General features: G+C 42.0%; 1 protein-coding gene across 1 annotated transcript in view; it reads right to left on the bottom strand.

Moving 5' to 3' along the window:
* LOC138611150 (cadherin-18-like) overlaps positions 1 to 15,442 on the bottom strand; it is a 93,513-nt gene that overhangs the window by 21,264 nt on the left and 56,807 nt on the right. The window contains exon 4 of the mRNA XM_069684119.1: positions 2,857 to 3,024. Within this exon, the coding sequence (XP_069540220.1) occupies positions 2,857 to 3,024 (168 nt within the window). The remainder of the gene's footprint in view (positions 1 to 2,856; positions 3,025 to 15,442) is intronic.

A 15,442-nucleotide genomic window follows, 5' to 3' on the forward strand; every position in this document is an offset into this window, starting at 1 on the left:
TGTGGAAAGCCGTGTAGGTGATGAGAAGGATTTTGAACTGTATACTGAACGGGGAGCCAGTGGAGGTTTTGAAGGACTAGGGTGATGTGATCTCTGGTGCGCAGACGGGCAGCTGAGTTTTGGATGTATTGTATATGTGTTCAGGATTTTGGCGGATGAGCCACATAGGATGCTGTTGCTTTAGTCCAGTTGTGAGGTGATGAAGGCGTAGGTGAACATGCATAAAGATAAGATGTTTAAAAAAATAGACAAAAAGTCTAACAAACAAAAACCCAAAGAGCCTTGTGACCATAAATCTCATGACCATTCTTTCTCCCTCCTCTCTCACACCTAAACCCTCTTCCCAAATGTAGACCAGCTCATTGATTACAGCTTGAATTAGTTTTTCTCCTCTTGTTTTGTCATCAATGAACTTCCAAATCTTCCATGTAAAATATGTGAGTTTAGCTTGCAAGAGTATCTGACAAGACTGAAAGGTTGTTTCCCCATATGTGTCCCTGACAATATTCATAATGAGCAATCATCAAATGCTCCAGAGTCTAAAGAGAGTTCACTTTTCCCTCCTCCTGATGTTTCTATCCTCCTGATAAAACGCCCTGTGCTCTGCCTGTCAGCACCAGTGTCCGATCGCACGGCTGTTTTATGGCTCTTACTGACTTGGTTCCCTCCTGTCTTGATCGTTGCTTGTGTTGTTTTAACTCTCAGATGTACTTTGCTTTGGACAAAAGATAAAGAATGCACTGGATGGTCACTGAACTCTAAATCATGTTCACATCTACCAGCCACAGTGAACACAGCTGCTCACAACAGCATCACTAGTGCATATGTTCTATATTTATCTATTTATTGTTGGACTTTGCACAAGGACAAAACCAACAACGTTTTGTCAACAGTTCTTGGACCGTGTCCATCAGTGATAGTTCAGGGACAACATAACTGTGCATTCACTTTCTGTCACCTTTCTGTCCTCCGTGTGGTTTCTGTTTCCTCACGGCTGGTGAGCTCACAATGTTCTTGGATGACTCCGTTTTTGTACATAAAATACAAACATGCTTTATGTTATTGTTGCAAAAAGCAAATAAGAAATATCTGCATACGATGTAAGTAGGTTGCATTGCTCTGCCATATGGAAACATTTCTTTACATCTAAACTGTCATTAGCATATTATTGATGCTGGCCTGTATTTGTAAACGCAGGCAAAAACTGTGTGATGTGTTAATGTTTATGATCTCACCGCCCCATCAGTCGGGCATGAGTAGATCCTTTTAATTACAGTGTTGCTTGGAGGTAATCTTATGGCGTGTATGACGGACTGAGCCTTATCCTCTCAGCTGCAGCCCTGGTAGTGTCAAATGCAAAGGAAGCAAACAGAAAATATAGAATCATAATTAAAAGTTCTAAGTCGATTTAGTTTCATATCTTATAACTACAACAAGCAGCAGGATCAAGTGCTTCAGTCATTCTCTGTGTAGGAGGATGTCAGTATAACACAGAGGATATCTAAAGTCCTCAGTGTTTCTCTGAACTCTCCTCCTTTATGAAGATATGCACGCTGAACTTCACCTGGTCCCCTACGAATGTTGCTGCCATTTTCACAGACTACTGATATGTATGAAGGCTGTGCTTTTAAACACGCTGATCTGTTAGATAGACTGTATAAAAAGATGGACGACATGACAGCTCCCTAAAGGTGAAGCCAAACCCTCTCTATCACCCCCTGCTGACTGGCTGCAGTATAGCTCATAAAGCCCGCCTCCTCCATGTTAACAGATGGGACATGAGTCAAACTATAAAATCAAAATACACGCCAAATACATTTTTCTCCAACATGGTTTCTGTCATTATAGTTAGTTCCTATCATGCTGATTTATGTCACAGTTATTATTTGATGTCAGCCTACGACATGAACCAAAAATAAACCTTTTGCTTTGATTGAAGGGCAATAAATGGAAAGATGTTGAAATAACTTTTACTTATTAAAATTGTATAAATTTTATAAATTTTACTTGTAATTTCAATATTTCACCCTGCCACAACTATTTGTCTTTGCTTAGACTTTGTATGTATCATGTTGTGCTGAAACGTTGCTTCACTTTCACTCTGAATGTTTCTTTACTACTGCCACAACAACTGAGATCAATAACCACTAAGTGTATGAGATCAATCAACTAACCTGTCTACAGGTTTGTATAGATTTTTGGATGGACTACTGCGTCAGCTTCAAATTCTGCTCATTTATAAGTTTTAAACTTAAATATATATATCTACAGTATATATATATGGTAGCAGTAACATTGGTTCTGTTTTGATTAACTACTTCAAACTGTGATTTGTACTGTGCAGCTTGTTTGTCCTGGGAGTGAGAAGAATGGGGATTCAATTTTTATTTAACTTTCCCATTTTAATTATTTCAGGGTTTAGGGTTTTTACCCGGTTTAATATATTCAGCTGCCGCTCGCTCTCCCTCTGGGGAGGTGGACGAGCAAGCAGGGAGCCTTGATATCTTGGTGCTTGCCAAACCCTCGGTCCTCTTCAGCATAAAAAACAAACAAACATATCGACGTAAAAAAAACGTAAAGCTTCAAATCGTCAGTCGACAAATCAGTGGGTGATGTGGCTGCATCCTTTGTTTACACAGCCTGTATATAGATACTCTAATACAATACAAAAAAATGATTTATGGGGGAAGAATTCTCTCAGCCTGAGTTCAGGGCAAACTTATCTGTATCCTGATGAGGAATCTAATGTGCTCACAGTTAATGTTTTGACAGCAATGAGCAGGAAAGCAGTGAGCCGCAGCACGAAGACAAGGAAACACCTGCTGACCTGCTGCTGTCGCAAACAGACTCACTCACTCTGTGTGAACTTTGGAGGGTTGTCGTTGACGTCAGTGAGGTTGATGTTGACTGTAGTGGATCCAGACAGTCCTCCCACTGAGCCGGCCATGTCTTTGGCCTGGATCACCACAGCGTACAGGTCCCTGCTCTCTCGGTCCATGTTGGACATGGCAGTACGGATGATACCTGAAGGTAAGAGGAGAGACAGATATATATGTGAAACACTGTTTGAACTTATTGTTGATGAGTAAACTGCATCTGTTTATTCAGTCTGCAGCTACAGTGTGTTGGACTGAGATGAGACTGATTTACAGTAAGGAAGAACTTTCAGGAATCTTGCCATTTATTGAAAATGTTTTAAACCACTTTCATGTTGGACGTACAGTGAGCATGTTTAACCATAGACCCGTGTGCCAGCTCTCCAATGCTTCTTACAGATGATGTAGAGTGAGCAGGGTCGCTCAGGGTCCTGCATCACCCTGTCCAGTTTCTTTGTGCTTTAACAACCAGCTCACTGTACATGATCTCGGCCCTGACACAGCCACTCACTAAAGACATCAAAGGCTTGAAACCAAATGTTCATTTAGAAATGACCTTATTGATTAAGACATAATCAATATTCAGTGAGATTGTATAGTTGAAACTGCTTCATTGCTCCATGGTGCTCTGTATCTCTCTTGAATTAGTTACTTAGTTATTATAATTAACATTAAACAGCTGTCCTGTTCACAGGACACAGGTAGGAGCTGTGACAGTGTGCAGTGGTGCTTTGAGTTGAACCTCATGTTCACAATGCTGGTGCTAACATGCTGATGTTTACCATCTTCACAATTTTAGTTCTGTGTGTTAGCAGGCTAACGTTGCTAATCAGCATTAAGACACAGAGTGTTTGTTGGCGTATCTCTGGATTAAGGGCCCCTTCCCAGCGTGGTTCAAACTATAACACAGAGCTGTTGTTTCACATTAGGTGAACTTATAGTCTCAGGCTAATAAACTTTCTGTGACAACCAGTAACATTAGTGCTGGGCTGTTTATAGTGATGCTGGTGTGTGTGTCTCTGTGTATGTGTGTGTCTTGTTCAGCAGAGAAGACTACAGCAGCAATTAGAACAAACTTGTGGCCGACAGATCTCATCCCTGTTCTCTGAGAGCCTCTGGACCATTCACACGGATTACTGTCTTCTACTGAGATATAACACAAACTCAAGTGTGGAGCAGCTCCAACATGGAGTGTAGCAGAGCCGTGTGTATACAAGTGTGTGAAGGATCCATAGTGTATGAGTGTAAGTGAACTGGTGAAGGCTGACATGAAGTGTAAAGCACCTTGAGTGGTTGCGAGACTAAACGTGCTACATAAGTGCAGCCCATTTACCATCCGTTTATTTCTAGTGTATACTGTATATAACACAGCATGTCTAAATACCAAGTCATTTCATGAATTAACACTGAGGTTACAGATATATCAGTTAAAGTGCACTGTTAATGAAACGTGGCCGTGTAGCACACACTCACAGTTCCGGATGACTTGAAGGTTTTTGAAATGCTGCCGTAGATGTTGCAAACTTTCTTTGACCTGACGATGTCCTTTACTGCTGGTAGGAGTCTCTCTGTTTTCACTTGATCTTTGTTGAGTTGGGGGATTTCTAATTTTGACTTTGTCCATTATACATCTGTTGGGTCTTGAGATCAAATTTCCTTTGGGATATTAATAAGTTGAAGTCACTCTGCCTTTGTATCACACTGTTTGAGATTTTAACAAGCAGGAAGAGAGAGCTATTTATTGCTGCTGTTATTCTCCCAGAGCTGCTGTGCCCCAGCAGAGCTTGTTTGACTCAGAGAAGTAAGGTTCTAAGACATATTTGCAGTCGACAAGATCTACCACAACATCTGTCAACATCTGCAGTGCACAGCCAGGTCCATGTCAAGCACCTTCCCTTGTATCCAATCAGCCAACACAAACACCACATCAACACCACAGCCATGTCCCATCCATGCACGTCTTCCACATCACCTGAGCAGGATAACAGTTGTGTTCAGGATCTGTCTGTCAGGTTTATGAAAGCCAAACCATGTAAGTGGTCATTATTACTGTAATCCTTTATTGAAGAACAATCGTAATGACACGTTAAAATCTTAATCTTATGAGTATAATCAAATAAGGAATTTTACAACCAATAGCATTGCTGTCTCAACAACACAGAAACAAAAACAAAGAGTGGGCTCTCTGCACACGCTGCTATCAGTCAGTAAGAATCACAAGTACAGGGCCTAAGTTTGAAATATCTCAGTGACTCTTTCATTAAGCAGCACGATACAGGAGATTGTTGTCTCTTCCCTTTAAGCCACATGTGCTGTCTCTGGTGAAAAAGCTGGGTGTTTTATTTTCAGAATAAGTGATGTGTCTCTTTTAATGTAAGACGGCGACTTGTTGCTGCTAATTTTTTTGTCTGTGTTGGACGAGTCTGATTTTTTATATGCATAGCTCTGCTCAGTGTCAACATATGGTTGACACAGCTTACCATGCTTCCTTGCGGTTCATTGTAAAGCTCTGACTCACCACTGGATTGGTAGGATGGCCTGCTCTGGCCACTCACAGGCTCTGTCATTGGTATATTTTTATGTATAAGGGACTTCTTGGTCTGGTTCCTTCCTACCTTTGTGCTCTTATCACACAAAGAAGTGCCGGGCAGTACTCGCTGCACTCTCAGGATCTCTTTATGCTTTCTGTCCCAAATGTCCGTACAGAAATTGGAAAGAAGGCTTTTCTGTATTCTGCACCTGCCACATGGACTACATTGCAAAACGACTTGAAACTCAATGAATGAATCTGGTTAAATGCTTTTAAATCCAAAATGAAAGAACTACTCTTTCAGATCGTTGTTTTTAAATGATCTGGTTTGCAAAACTGACTGCTAGAACTGCTTTTCTGTTCTCTTTTGTGTCCTTTAAATGCCCCTTTTGGTCTTTTTTTATCTGTAAATATGTGTTTTTTTCATGCTGCTGCCTGGCTTGTCCAGGACTCCTTTAATAAAGGTTATAATAATATTAATAATACGGTTTGCCAGAAGTAGCAGCCTGAAAGACTTGTCTAAATGACCTGAACCCAAGGTCTGAACCCAAAACTGGTTCTAACAAGGACAGACTGCACACACACACACACACACACACACACACACACCTCTCCCACATGAGATGCAGACAGTGTTTAGCCTGGAGGCTCTGCTCCACTGCATTAGTCGCTTCAGAGGCCAACAAAGCAGAGAGCCATCTGGCCTTATCAGCCCCTTTAGACTGAGCAGAGCGACGCGGTGCAGGCTGGACCGGACAGGCAGCACACATTATGCACCTGTATCGCAGAGTGACCGCAGGACAGACACACACAGACTGACAGACAGAGCGAGAGAGAGGGGGATGTGTGAGTGCAGAATAGAGGACAAAAGGATGCAGAGTGGGTTTGAAAATGAGTGGAAGGGACTGGCCCGTGAGAGGGAAGAAAGCCAGAGGGAGCGGAGGAATTCTGCCTCTGTGTGGGGGGGTGGAGGCAGAGATTAACGGTCCTGTGCCGGGCACAGAACTGAACACAATTTCAGACTTGTGGCCTAAACGAATGTTTTTCAGCCTTGAAAGAATTGGATTGGAAGGGTCATATTTGGTAGTTAATCCCAGTTTCAGTCCTTTTGACAGAATGGCACAAAACTGGCCTCCACCAGCAGAAACAACAACACCTCCGGCTGAGCACCTTCCACCACCTGCGTCATGCAGCCCAAATAATGCAACGAGTGTAGCCGGGAAAGATATTTGATGGTGCATTTTCCCCAGTAAATGTTGCTTGATAGTATAAATGCAGCTTTCTCCTGCATGCCCTCGTCTCATTTTTCTCTGTAATCCCTCACACACAGACACAGGAGAGCGAGACAGAGAGGGTAGATTAGAGGAGGAGATGTTTCTCTGCTGCAGCTCGGAGAGACAGACAAAGCTCAGACACAGAGGGGAGGGGAGGGACGCTAAGAATAAGGGTTCAACAGATGTTCCTGAAACTGAGCTCCCAGCGGACAGTCTGACTAATTTAAAGCCATTTAAAAGACAACCTCTGCTTGTACTTATATATTATATATATATATATATTCAAGCATGTATGTGAATCAGAGAGCAGAAACATTGTTGTTAAAGGATGTAGTCAAGGCTCTGAAGGCAGAGTGTGCTGACCCAAGGACGTCAGTGGTATAAGTATTACTGTAATAGTCATACTATTGCAGTATTATGTTAACTACTGTATATATTAACTGTCTATAAGAAGTGAAAGTTGCCTCTTTTTTTTTTTAAAGTAAAGCCAAAGTGAAAGAACCTTAAACCTGCATTCTTTCTAATGGCCAGCAGGGGGTGACTATTGCAAGAGGAAGTCAATGAGAAAATGGTCCTACCTCTCAGTAAACATGCTCCTAATGAGTTCATGGTCTCAATCTCTAGTTTCAACTTCAACACAGGATGATGTTCATTTAGTCACTGATGCTCCCATTCAGGCTGCTTCCCAAGTCTCTTAAATTGCATCCATGTTTCCTTCACTTGTGTCGTTCACTTGCGGCCTTAGTCCCTCCCACCAGAGATGCATGGAGAGACGCGAGGAAACCAAGAGAGGAGAGAGGAAACGAGGGAATGTTTTTAAGAGACATGAGACGTCCTTTCCAATGAAGCATCACGTGCTGCGACGTCCGTTTGTGATGATCGCGTCAGCTGATCACCGCTGGATCAGCTTTCAGTCTGCTTTAACAGCTGTTTGTGTGTGCACACATGTGCACTGTATTAATTCTAATAAAACACACAGTAACAGTGTTTCCTCTCTGTAACCTGTTACCTGTGTAACAAACACCTGCACATGAAGAACAGGATGCAGAGCCATACAGACATTTCATACCAGCACCAAGTCTTTATATTATTTTATTTGTTCATTATTTACATTTTTGATCACAGATAATCTGATTATCTAATTATTTAATAAGCCCAAATACTGTCTGTTCATGAAGTTTGGAAATGATTTATTAGGCTAAAGGTTTCCGGATAAATAGAAATCACGTCACGCTGATCAAACGCGACCTCACTGATGATCACTCTCACACGTAAAAAGTGTTACCTGCTGACAGAGAGACTCTCCTGCTCCCTCTGAATTCATTCATTCATCTGTAATAAAAGTTAGCAGGGAAATAACTGATCATGACGAGAGGTATTTCTTTAGATTAAATAATAAATTAAATATTTAATAGAAATGAATCTGTTTTTGCAGCTTTTGACTTTTAGACAACTTATTTTTACTCAGATGTTGACTCAGAAAACAAATCAAATCTGCAGTTATTCACTGCATTTTATATATTTTACGACAAATTATGATCAATATTTCATTCTAAACGATCACGAGTGTCAAATACCAACTCATTATATCGACGTTGTTTATAGTGGGTTTCAAGGCGCCCTGTAAAGTCTGTTTTAAGGTCCGCTTCTTCCTCTCTGCGGTATGAAACTCCAGTGATGTTGTGAAGTTTCACATCAGTCCGATCTGCTGCAGCGTCCAATCACTAACTGATCTCTAATAAGGGGGCGTGTCGGCCAGTAAAAGACTTCCGTGGAGGCTGCTCTCGTGTATCCTCGCTTATCGCTCCTCTGAACTCCCTCCTCCCTCCTCTCTCCTCGATCCTCGCTCCGGTAAGAGCTTTGAGACGGTCCTCAATATGGCGGCTCCGGAACTACTTCCAGTTCGAGCGAGGAGCGAGGAGCGAGGAGATATCAAATAAGAGACATGGGAAGCAGCCTTAGAGTCACACACACACACACACACCAATAAGCAGGGGAGGGTTTAGGGCGGGGCTACCTGTGATTGACAAGCTTCCACCGAGAATTGAGATGTCACAATAGGTATCAACCTTTTTTTCCAAATATGGTCACTTCTGGTTCCAAAACAAACAAGATGGCGATCAGTGAAATGCAGATGAGGGTATAAAAAGGAGGTTTACAAACCAAAGGGAGGCGTCAGGTTGGCTATGTCCATCTCAAACATACAGCACATGATAATTATGATGTCATAACCTGGAAGATTTTAAAATGCTTTATTCCTTCACATCATTACAACCTCAGACAAAAGGTGATCAGTTTGTCCAACAATAAAGAAGACTTCCTTCACTCTGCAGAACTTATTGGACCCCTGTACATTCTCAAAAAGAGTCAAAAGTAGTCGTGATAGTTTCATCTACGAATGCAGCGCCCACAGTGGTGTTTTTGCTTGTTGTGATGTCATTTATTGGAGTTTCTTCAAATGCCTCATAAGTGTAATAACTGTACAACCTAAAGCTTGTAAGGTAATGAAGTCATCAACAAACAGAAGATGATGCAAGTACAGAACGTTAGCCTTGTTCTCCTGAATGAACGCTCAAAAACGAAAGGGAAGTGAAGGTGAAGAAATGACTCACTGTCTGCCCAAATATAGCGTAACTCAGACTCCTCTGCTCCACCTGTACACACAGTACAGTCAGTATGGTATATAGTCTACTATCTCCAGTGTCATAGTAATGCATGTCATCTATCAGTATGACCATCAGCCCCTGCTGTCAGTGGATCATCTCCCTCATGATGCTGCCGTCTCCCCACAGAATTATAGCAGTCACTCACATCAGACTGAGCAGTTTGATCTTTCACACTGTACCCATCCTGAGCTCGAGGAGACGTGACACCCAGGAGACAGATGGCACTGCTGAGTGTAAACATGGTCCGGGTGGGGGGGGAGGCTATGCCTTGCAAGAATAAAAGTTGCAAACCTCCATCGTTGTTCTCCTGAAGACAATACAGCACTTATTTTTATTCCGCAGGTCTCTTTAACCTCGCCACATCAACAAGTGAAATCCTGACAGTATTACATGTATTTATGATTTCTACGTGAAACATGTAGCTTAATGTGATCTTTAAGCCACTCAGAAAATCAAACGTCTGCAAAAAAGGTCAAAATAAACGCATCATTATGAGATTCTTTTCATGGTTGAAAGCACCATTTGTTGTAAAATAGAGCTTTGGTTTTTGGATTCATGTCGTCTTTATAAACCCAAGGATTATACAGACGACATGAGCTTATTTCAACATAGGTTATAATTACAGCAAGTTTAAAACCGGACCCAAGCAAGAAATGTTGTAACCATCAGCTGCAGCCATAAAAAATGTAGTGGAGGAAAAAGTAGGTCTAAGCTTCTGAAAGGGAAAGTTTCATCCAAATCTACTGAGGCACATAAATTTAGAACCTTTTTACTTTCCATCTTTGATTCCTTGCTTCTCCTGAGGAGGCTGACAAACCAACATATCGCACAAAAAGTCAGTTTTTACAAGCAAGGAGCAGAAGGAGGAAGAGAAGAGAGAAACTGGAAGAAATAAGAGCAGATAGACTGAAAGGTTCCCTTCACACACACACACACACACACACACACACACACAGCCGTTCTGTCAGTGTGAATGTTTGGCTTTCATCCTGTGATTCTCTCCACTTGACAAAGTCCAAGGTTAGCCATCCTTCTCTCTCCTGATAATTCATGTGCTCATACAAGCATGAAGGCAGAGACGGCTCCTCTCCAAGGCCACAGAGAGCCAGAGAGAGGAAATGAGTGTATAATATCAGCACGGCTCAGATAAGAGCAGGAATGAATGGATGTTTGGTGCCGCTTATGACAGCAACATTCACAGGCGGTTCTTTCTTTTCTGTTTCATACGGGCAGACAAACCGTGAGGCTGTGCACCTGCTCCGGGCGGGCCCTTCAGCCACAGACACAGATTATTAATAAAGATTAAATTATAGCACTAAAACGATTTAATGCAACTTGGGTCACAAAGCTGTGATTTGCACAAGCCCATGTCTGTATCAATCCCATGTCTGTATCAACATAAAGATGGTCACTTGGATTCACCTGCTAGTTTACAGCTGGACTGAGGTTACCCTGAAAATAATGGGGTTATAATTAATTATTAATTGTACACATATTATATTGTAAATGGACTGTACTTATATAGCGCTTTTCTAGTCTTTGCAACCACTCAAAGCTGCTTTTACACTACATGTCACATTCACCCATTCACACACTGATGGCAGAGGCTGCTACGTAAAGTGCCCAACTGTCAATCAGATATCACATTCATACCCGTTGGCTATGCCACCGGGAGCAATTTGGGGTTCAGCGTCTTGCCCAAGGACACTTCAACATGTAGCATGAGGGAGCTGGGGATCCAACCTCCAACCTTCTGATTGAAAGACGACCGACTCTACCACTGAGCCACAGCCGCCCCATTGTATTCAGGTAATATATTTGACACATGTATATATAGTAACTTGTGTATCCCATTACTCTGATATTTCTCTGCAGTATTCCAATTTTATCAGAGAAACAAGCTTCACACCAGGTGTGTATTAAAAATGTGTGCACAGTTTTTCTGCACAATTATCCAGCCTGTCAGTACAGTTACATAAGTGCATATTTATATAGTTACAAAAACACCGATCATCCTTTTATTGTTGTTTGTTTGCTTATGTCCCTCTTTGCTCTCCTTCCGCTGGCAGCTGAACACAGACGATCCTGTCTCTTATTCTTTTTCAATTCTTTCCTCTTTTCTGTTTCTGAGTTGTGATCTTTGGCTGCGTCCACGCACCAACGTGATGACGCAAATGCATTTAAAGGCATATGATTTGTTTAACGTAACTAGGCAACGGTCAAGGGTTATTATTGTAAAGCATTTCTGGCGCCTAATTGTTAAGTTGGCAATGTTGGATTAATTTAATTGTGCGTGTTGGGAAGCATAGAAATATCCTGATGGATGTTCATCACTGCCGCACTGACGAACATCCAGTCAGGATATTGGAAGGGATGTGGAGGCCGTTTAGTTTGATGGAACAGGGAGACGCTGAATTAACTTCTTATATGAACACTATCACTATCTTCTCATCTGGCTTGTTGATTGTTTATTGTCGCAGACATGTTTTGTTGCTGCTGCACATTGTTGTTACGATCTTCATCTCTTTGCGTGGCTGTTATTAAAATGATGTTGCCAAATGATTAAATCAATTACCTGCTTAATATCAGCTTTAGTCTGTGTTCTCTGGAATATCTGCGTTTTGGTGTATAGGTAGCGTTTGTGCAAAAACAACAACATTTTATTTCATTTAGCTGGCGCTACGGCTTCCAATGAAACATTTTTTAACAACTGACAGCTGGGCCAGTGAATACATTATTTTACTGTCATTATGACACTATTCTGAATTTGGTAGGGCCTTTACACTTCTGTTTATTCCTCAGTGCATTATATAAACATTAGTGTAATTATGCCAAAACTGGCAGAAGGTTTTCATCAGTGCTAGCTGCCATGTGTGAGGCTGGCAGTCTAAAGTCATCTACAGTCAATAAACAAGCATGTCATGGACAGACAGCAGAACACAGACGTGCAGCAGTAAAGCCGAGCATGTAAACAGCATATTCTGAATGAGGCCCGATCAATGAAGCTGTGATAAACACACGTAATATTCTGGTGCACACTCAGAACGTGTGTCTCAGTTGGGTTTTTACTGCAGCTCAGACACGTGACCTCTGTGTTTCAAAGACACGAGCCACCAGTGTGCAGTGTGGGGGTAAATCAGTGCACATATGGCTGCTTATGAACAATGATATTAGTGAAAGCCACATAAAGAGCTGAGTGGTAACATTTTTCTTTCTGGAAGAAGGGGGCAAACTGGAATACTTAGTGTCTGTAAGCAGTTGTTTCTGTTGTCTTTCTGTCCTGTACTCAGCTAATCTTTTGATTTCTGACCGACTTAACTGAAAGCTCATTTTGATTTCAATTGATGCCACGATTTCATCTGTGACTTGTAATGCTTAAACACAGCTTAGCTGATAGTGTCGTGTGGACTCGATGTACTGATGTGATGAACCTGATATTTAAAGTGCTCTGTTTGGATGAAACTTCCTTATTCCCTAAAAAACTACAAACAACAAAGTGTTGTGACATTCGCAAACGATCCGATTCTCCGGCTCTTTGGTGCGAGCGACACGAACCGAGTCGTATGTGAGAGGCGTTCCTTTTTTGTTGTGCCCAAATTTCACTGCCCGCCCGAGATCCACTCCCCTTTCTGCAACATTATCAGCCTCCGCTAAGTTTGTTGTTGTTCTGTTGATATCGCTGTAGTCATACAGAGTTGTATCATAAATTATTGGCAAATCAATGATGTTGATTAATTGTGCCTACATTATTCTGCTGTTTCCTTTTGCATTTTAAAAGAGCAGAATTTTAAATATGCGCGTGTTGACACGTGAGAACGTTCGCGAGTCTGAAGGAACGGAGCCATAAGATCCAGCTCCCTTCAAAGAGCCGTAATTCCCAACACTACTACAAAATAACACTTGGGCATCTCATGGGTTTGTTATGACACGCTTTAGACATTAGACATTCTGAACTTTATCTTATCAATAAAGGATTATCTTATCTTTTTTTCAGTTTAAACTCCAGTATCAACCTACATGAGCCTCACATTTGACCTGTACGATGTTCTGTGAGAGTTTTCCATGATCGTCACTCTGGATTTGTGACTTCTGTGAATAAAGATCTTAATAAACATTCTTAAGGCACTTTTGTTATCATTGGGAAATGAATTATACCTAGTTGTAAGAGTTAAAGGATAGCATATAGACCTTAAATATCTTTACATGAACCAAAAATATTCTCTCTCACCTGCCTCCTCCGATCTATTCTCTTCCTCTTCTCCTCACACCTTCCTGCCCTTTTTTTGCACTTCACTTCCTCTCTTCTTATTTCCCTTCCTCCCTCGTCTCCCCTCGTCTCAAACCCACGTCAGGTAAATTCCAGCAAACACGTTGTGTTTGGCTCCGATCTGCCTGCACCACTAAGTTCATCTGTCAGCCGCCTGAGATCCTCCGCAACATGTTAAACAAGCCTTTAGCATTCAGCTGCTCGCCTGCAGGACAAACTGGCTGCTGAGTGTGACCAAGGCAGAGAATTACTTTCACGCTTCTGTGTGTGTGTGTGTGTGTGTGTGTGTGTGTGTGTGTGTGTGTGTGTGTGCATGGTGAATAAATGCAGGTGGGTATCTTACATTGGATTTAAAGCTGCTTTGGGCCAGATTTGAATATGAAAATCCACCTGTCCTCTCACGCAATGTTGCTGCAACAGAGACGAGCATCACATATTCATTAATATAATCACCACACACTCCTTCTGTTCACACTAAATACATTCTAATGAGCATATGGTCACCAGGCCTGAATCAGGTTAAACCCTATGTAGTGGGTGATCGGGAGAAGAACACACATTTTTCTGAAAGTCCAGGATTCATTTCTGGAGCCGAGCTCGTGTCCACTAAAGAGCGACAGAGAGACGCTGAGTTTTACCCTTAAATCGCTCTATTCATTGTTTTTACAGGTTTGAATCACCAGGTCCGTTTGTTTCACAGCAGCTCAGCTCACAGAACCTCCTGATGAATAGCATGGGAGAAACACCAGTTTTTATCATGAATATACACACATCAACAAAAACAAACATAAACCATGACAAACCCATGGATTAATCTAGGGAACCTGTGCATGTGAAGGAGGTGATCTGTCCTTCTGAGTGCTCGTGGGCCTGTGCTCTGGCAGCTGACCTTGCCTGCGGGGCGTCTCTGTAGACCACGTCAATGAGGACATTAACTGTGCCTGACTTTGCTCTGGACTCAAACAGCCTCTCCAGTTTCCACCTAAATTGCTCCACTTTTTTAAAAGAGAGCAAATCTAAAAACCTCTCCGGGTGGGAAACAGTCCTCTGCTGAAGAGGAGAGAGCTGAGCAGAGAGAATATCGGGATGAGGTGAGGAGAGAGCGGGGGGAGGATGGTGGAATGCTGCATTAGAAAAGGAGGTAGAGGAGGGAGAACATGTTTGTGGCGCACTGGTGCTGTGCCCATTCAGTCAGAGCTTTCTTCTGATCTAACCTCCCACCAGGGGAAATATGCAGCTTTAAATAGTTTAACTGTTAAAAACACAGATGCATCTTGTTTTCTGGGTGCACTGTGTTGTCTAGTGTTGTTCTTCTTCCTGTGGACGGTCCATTAAATATATATATGACACATTTCCAGCACAGTCGCAGGGATTTAATCCACAGCGGTCCTGCCTGTCAGTGTGACACTCCTCCATCATTGTGCAAATAAAAGGACATGATCAAAAAGTCATGCATTCACTACTTCTGCCAAAAACACAGAAACAGAGTTGATGCTTCCAACTCGTACAGCAGACAATACAACACTTTTTATCATTAAAAAACAGTGAAAGTTAATTTGTTATTATTAAAATTTTCAAAGGCTCTGTTGTATTCACGTGTGACAGTGGGTCACATGTTCAGGGCACTAAGTGGAAACAATAAGTTCCTGTACTTCCCTCTTGACATGTATCAGCTGGTGTTAAGAACAGGTGTGGGTGGGGCTCCCATCATGCCCTTGTGCAGTCTTACAGGTAGATTTACTGAACCACCAAAGCACCAAAACAAGAAGCATTAAAACCTGCAATGCACCAAGAGTGATTATTCTAACTAACCCTCTGTTGCCCCTTGT

Source organism: Semicossyphus pulcher, unplaced genomic scaffold (genome assembly GCF_022749685.1).
Source record: "Semicossyphus pulcher isolate SPU_LCO1_2020_fin unplaced genomic scaffold, fSemPul1.0.p SCAF_7, whole genome shotgun sequence".
In the NCBI taxonomy this organism is placed as follows: domain Eukaryota; kingdom Metazoa; phylum Chordata; class Actinopteri; order Labriformes; family Labridae; genus Semicossyphus; species Semicossyphus pulcher.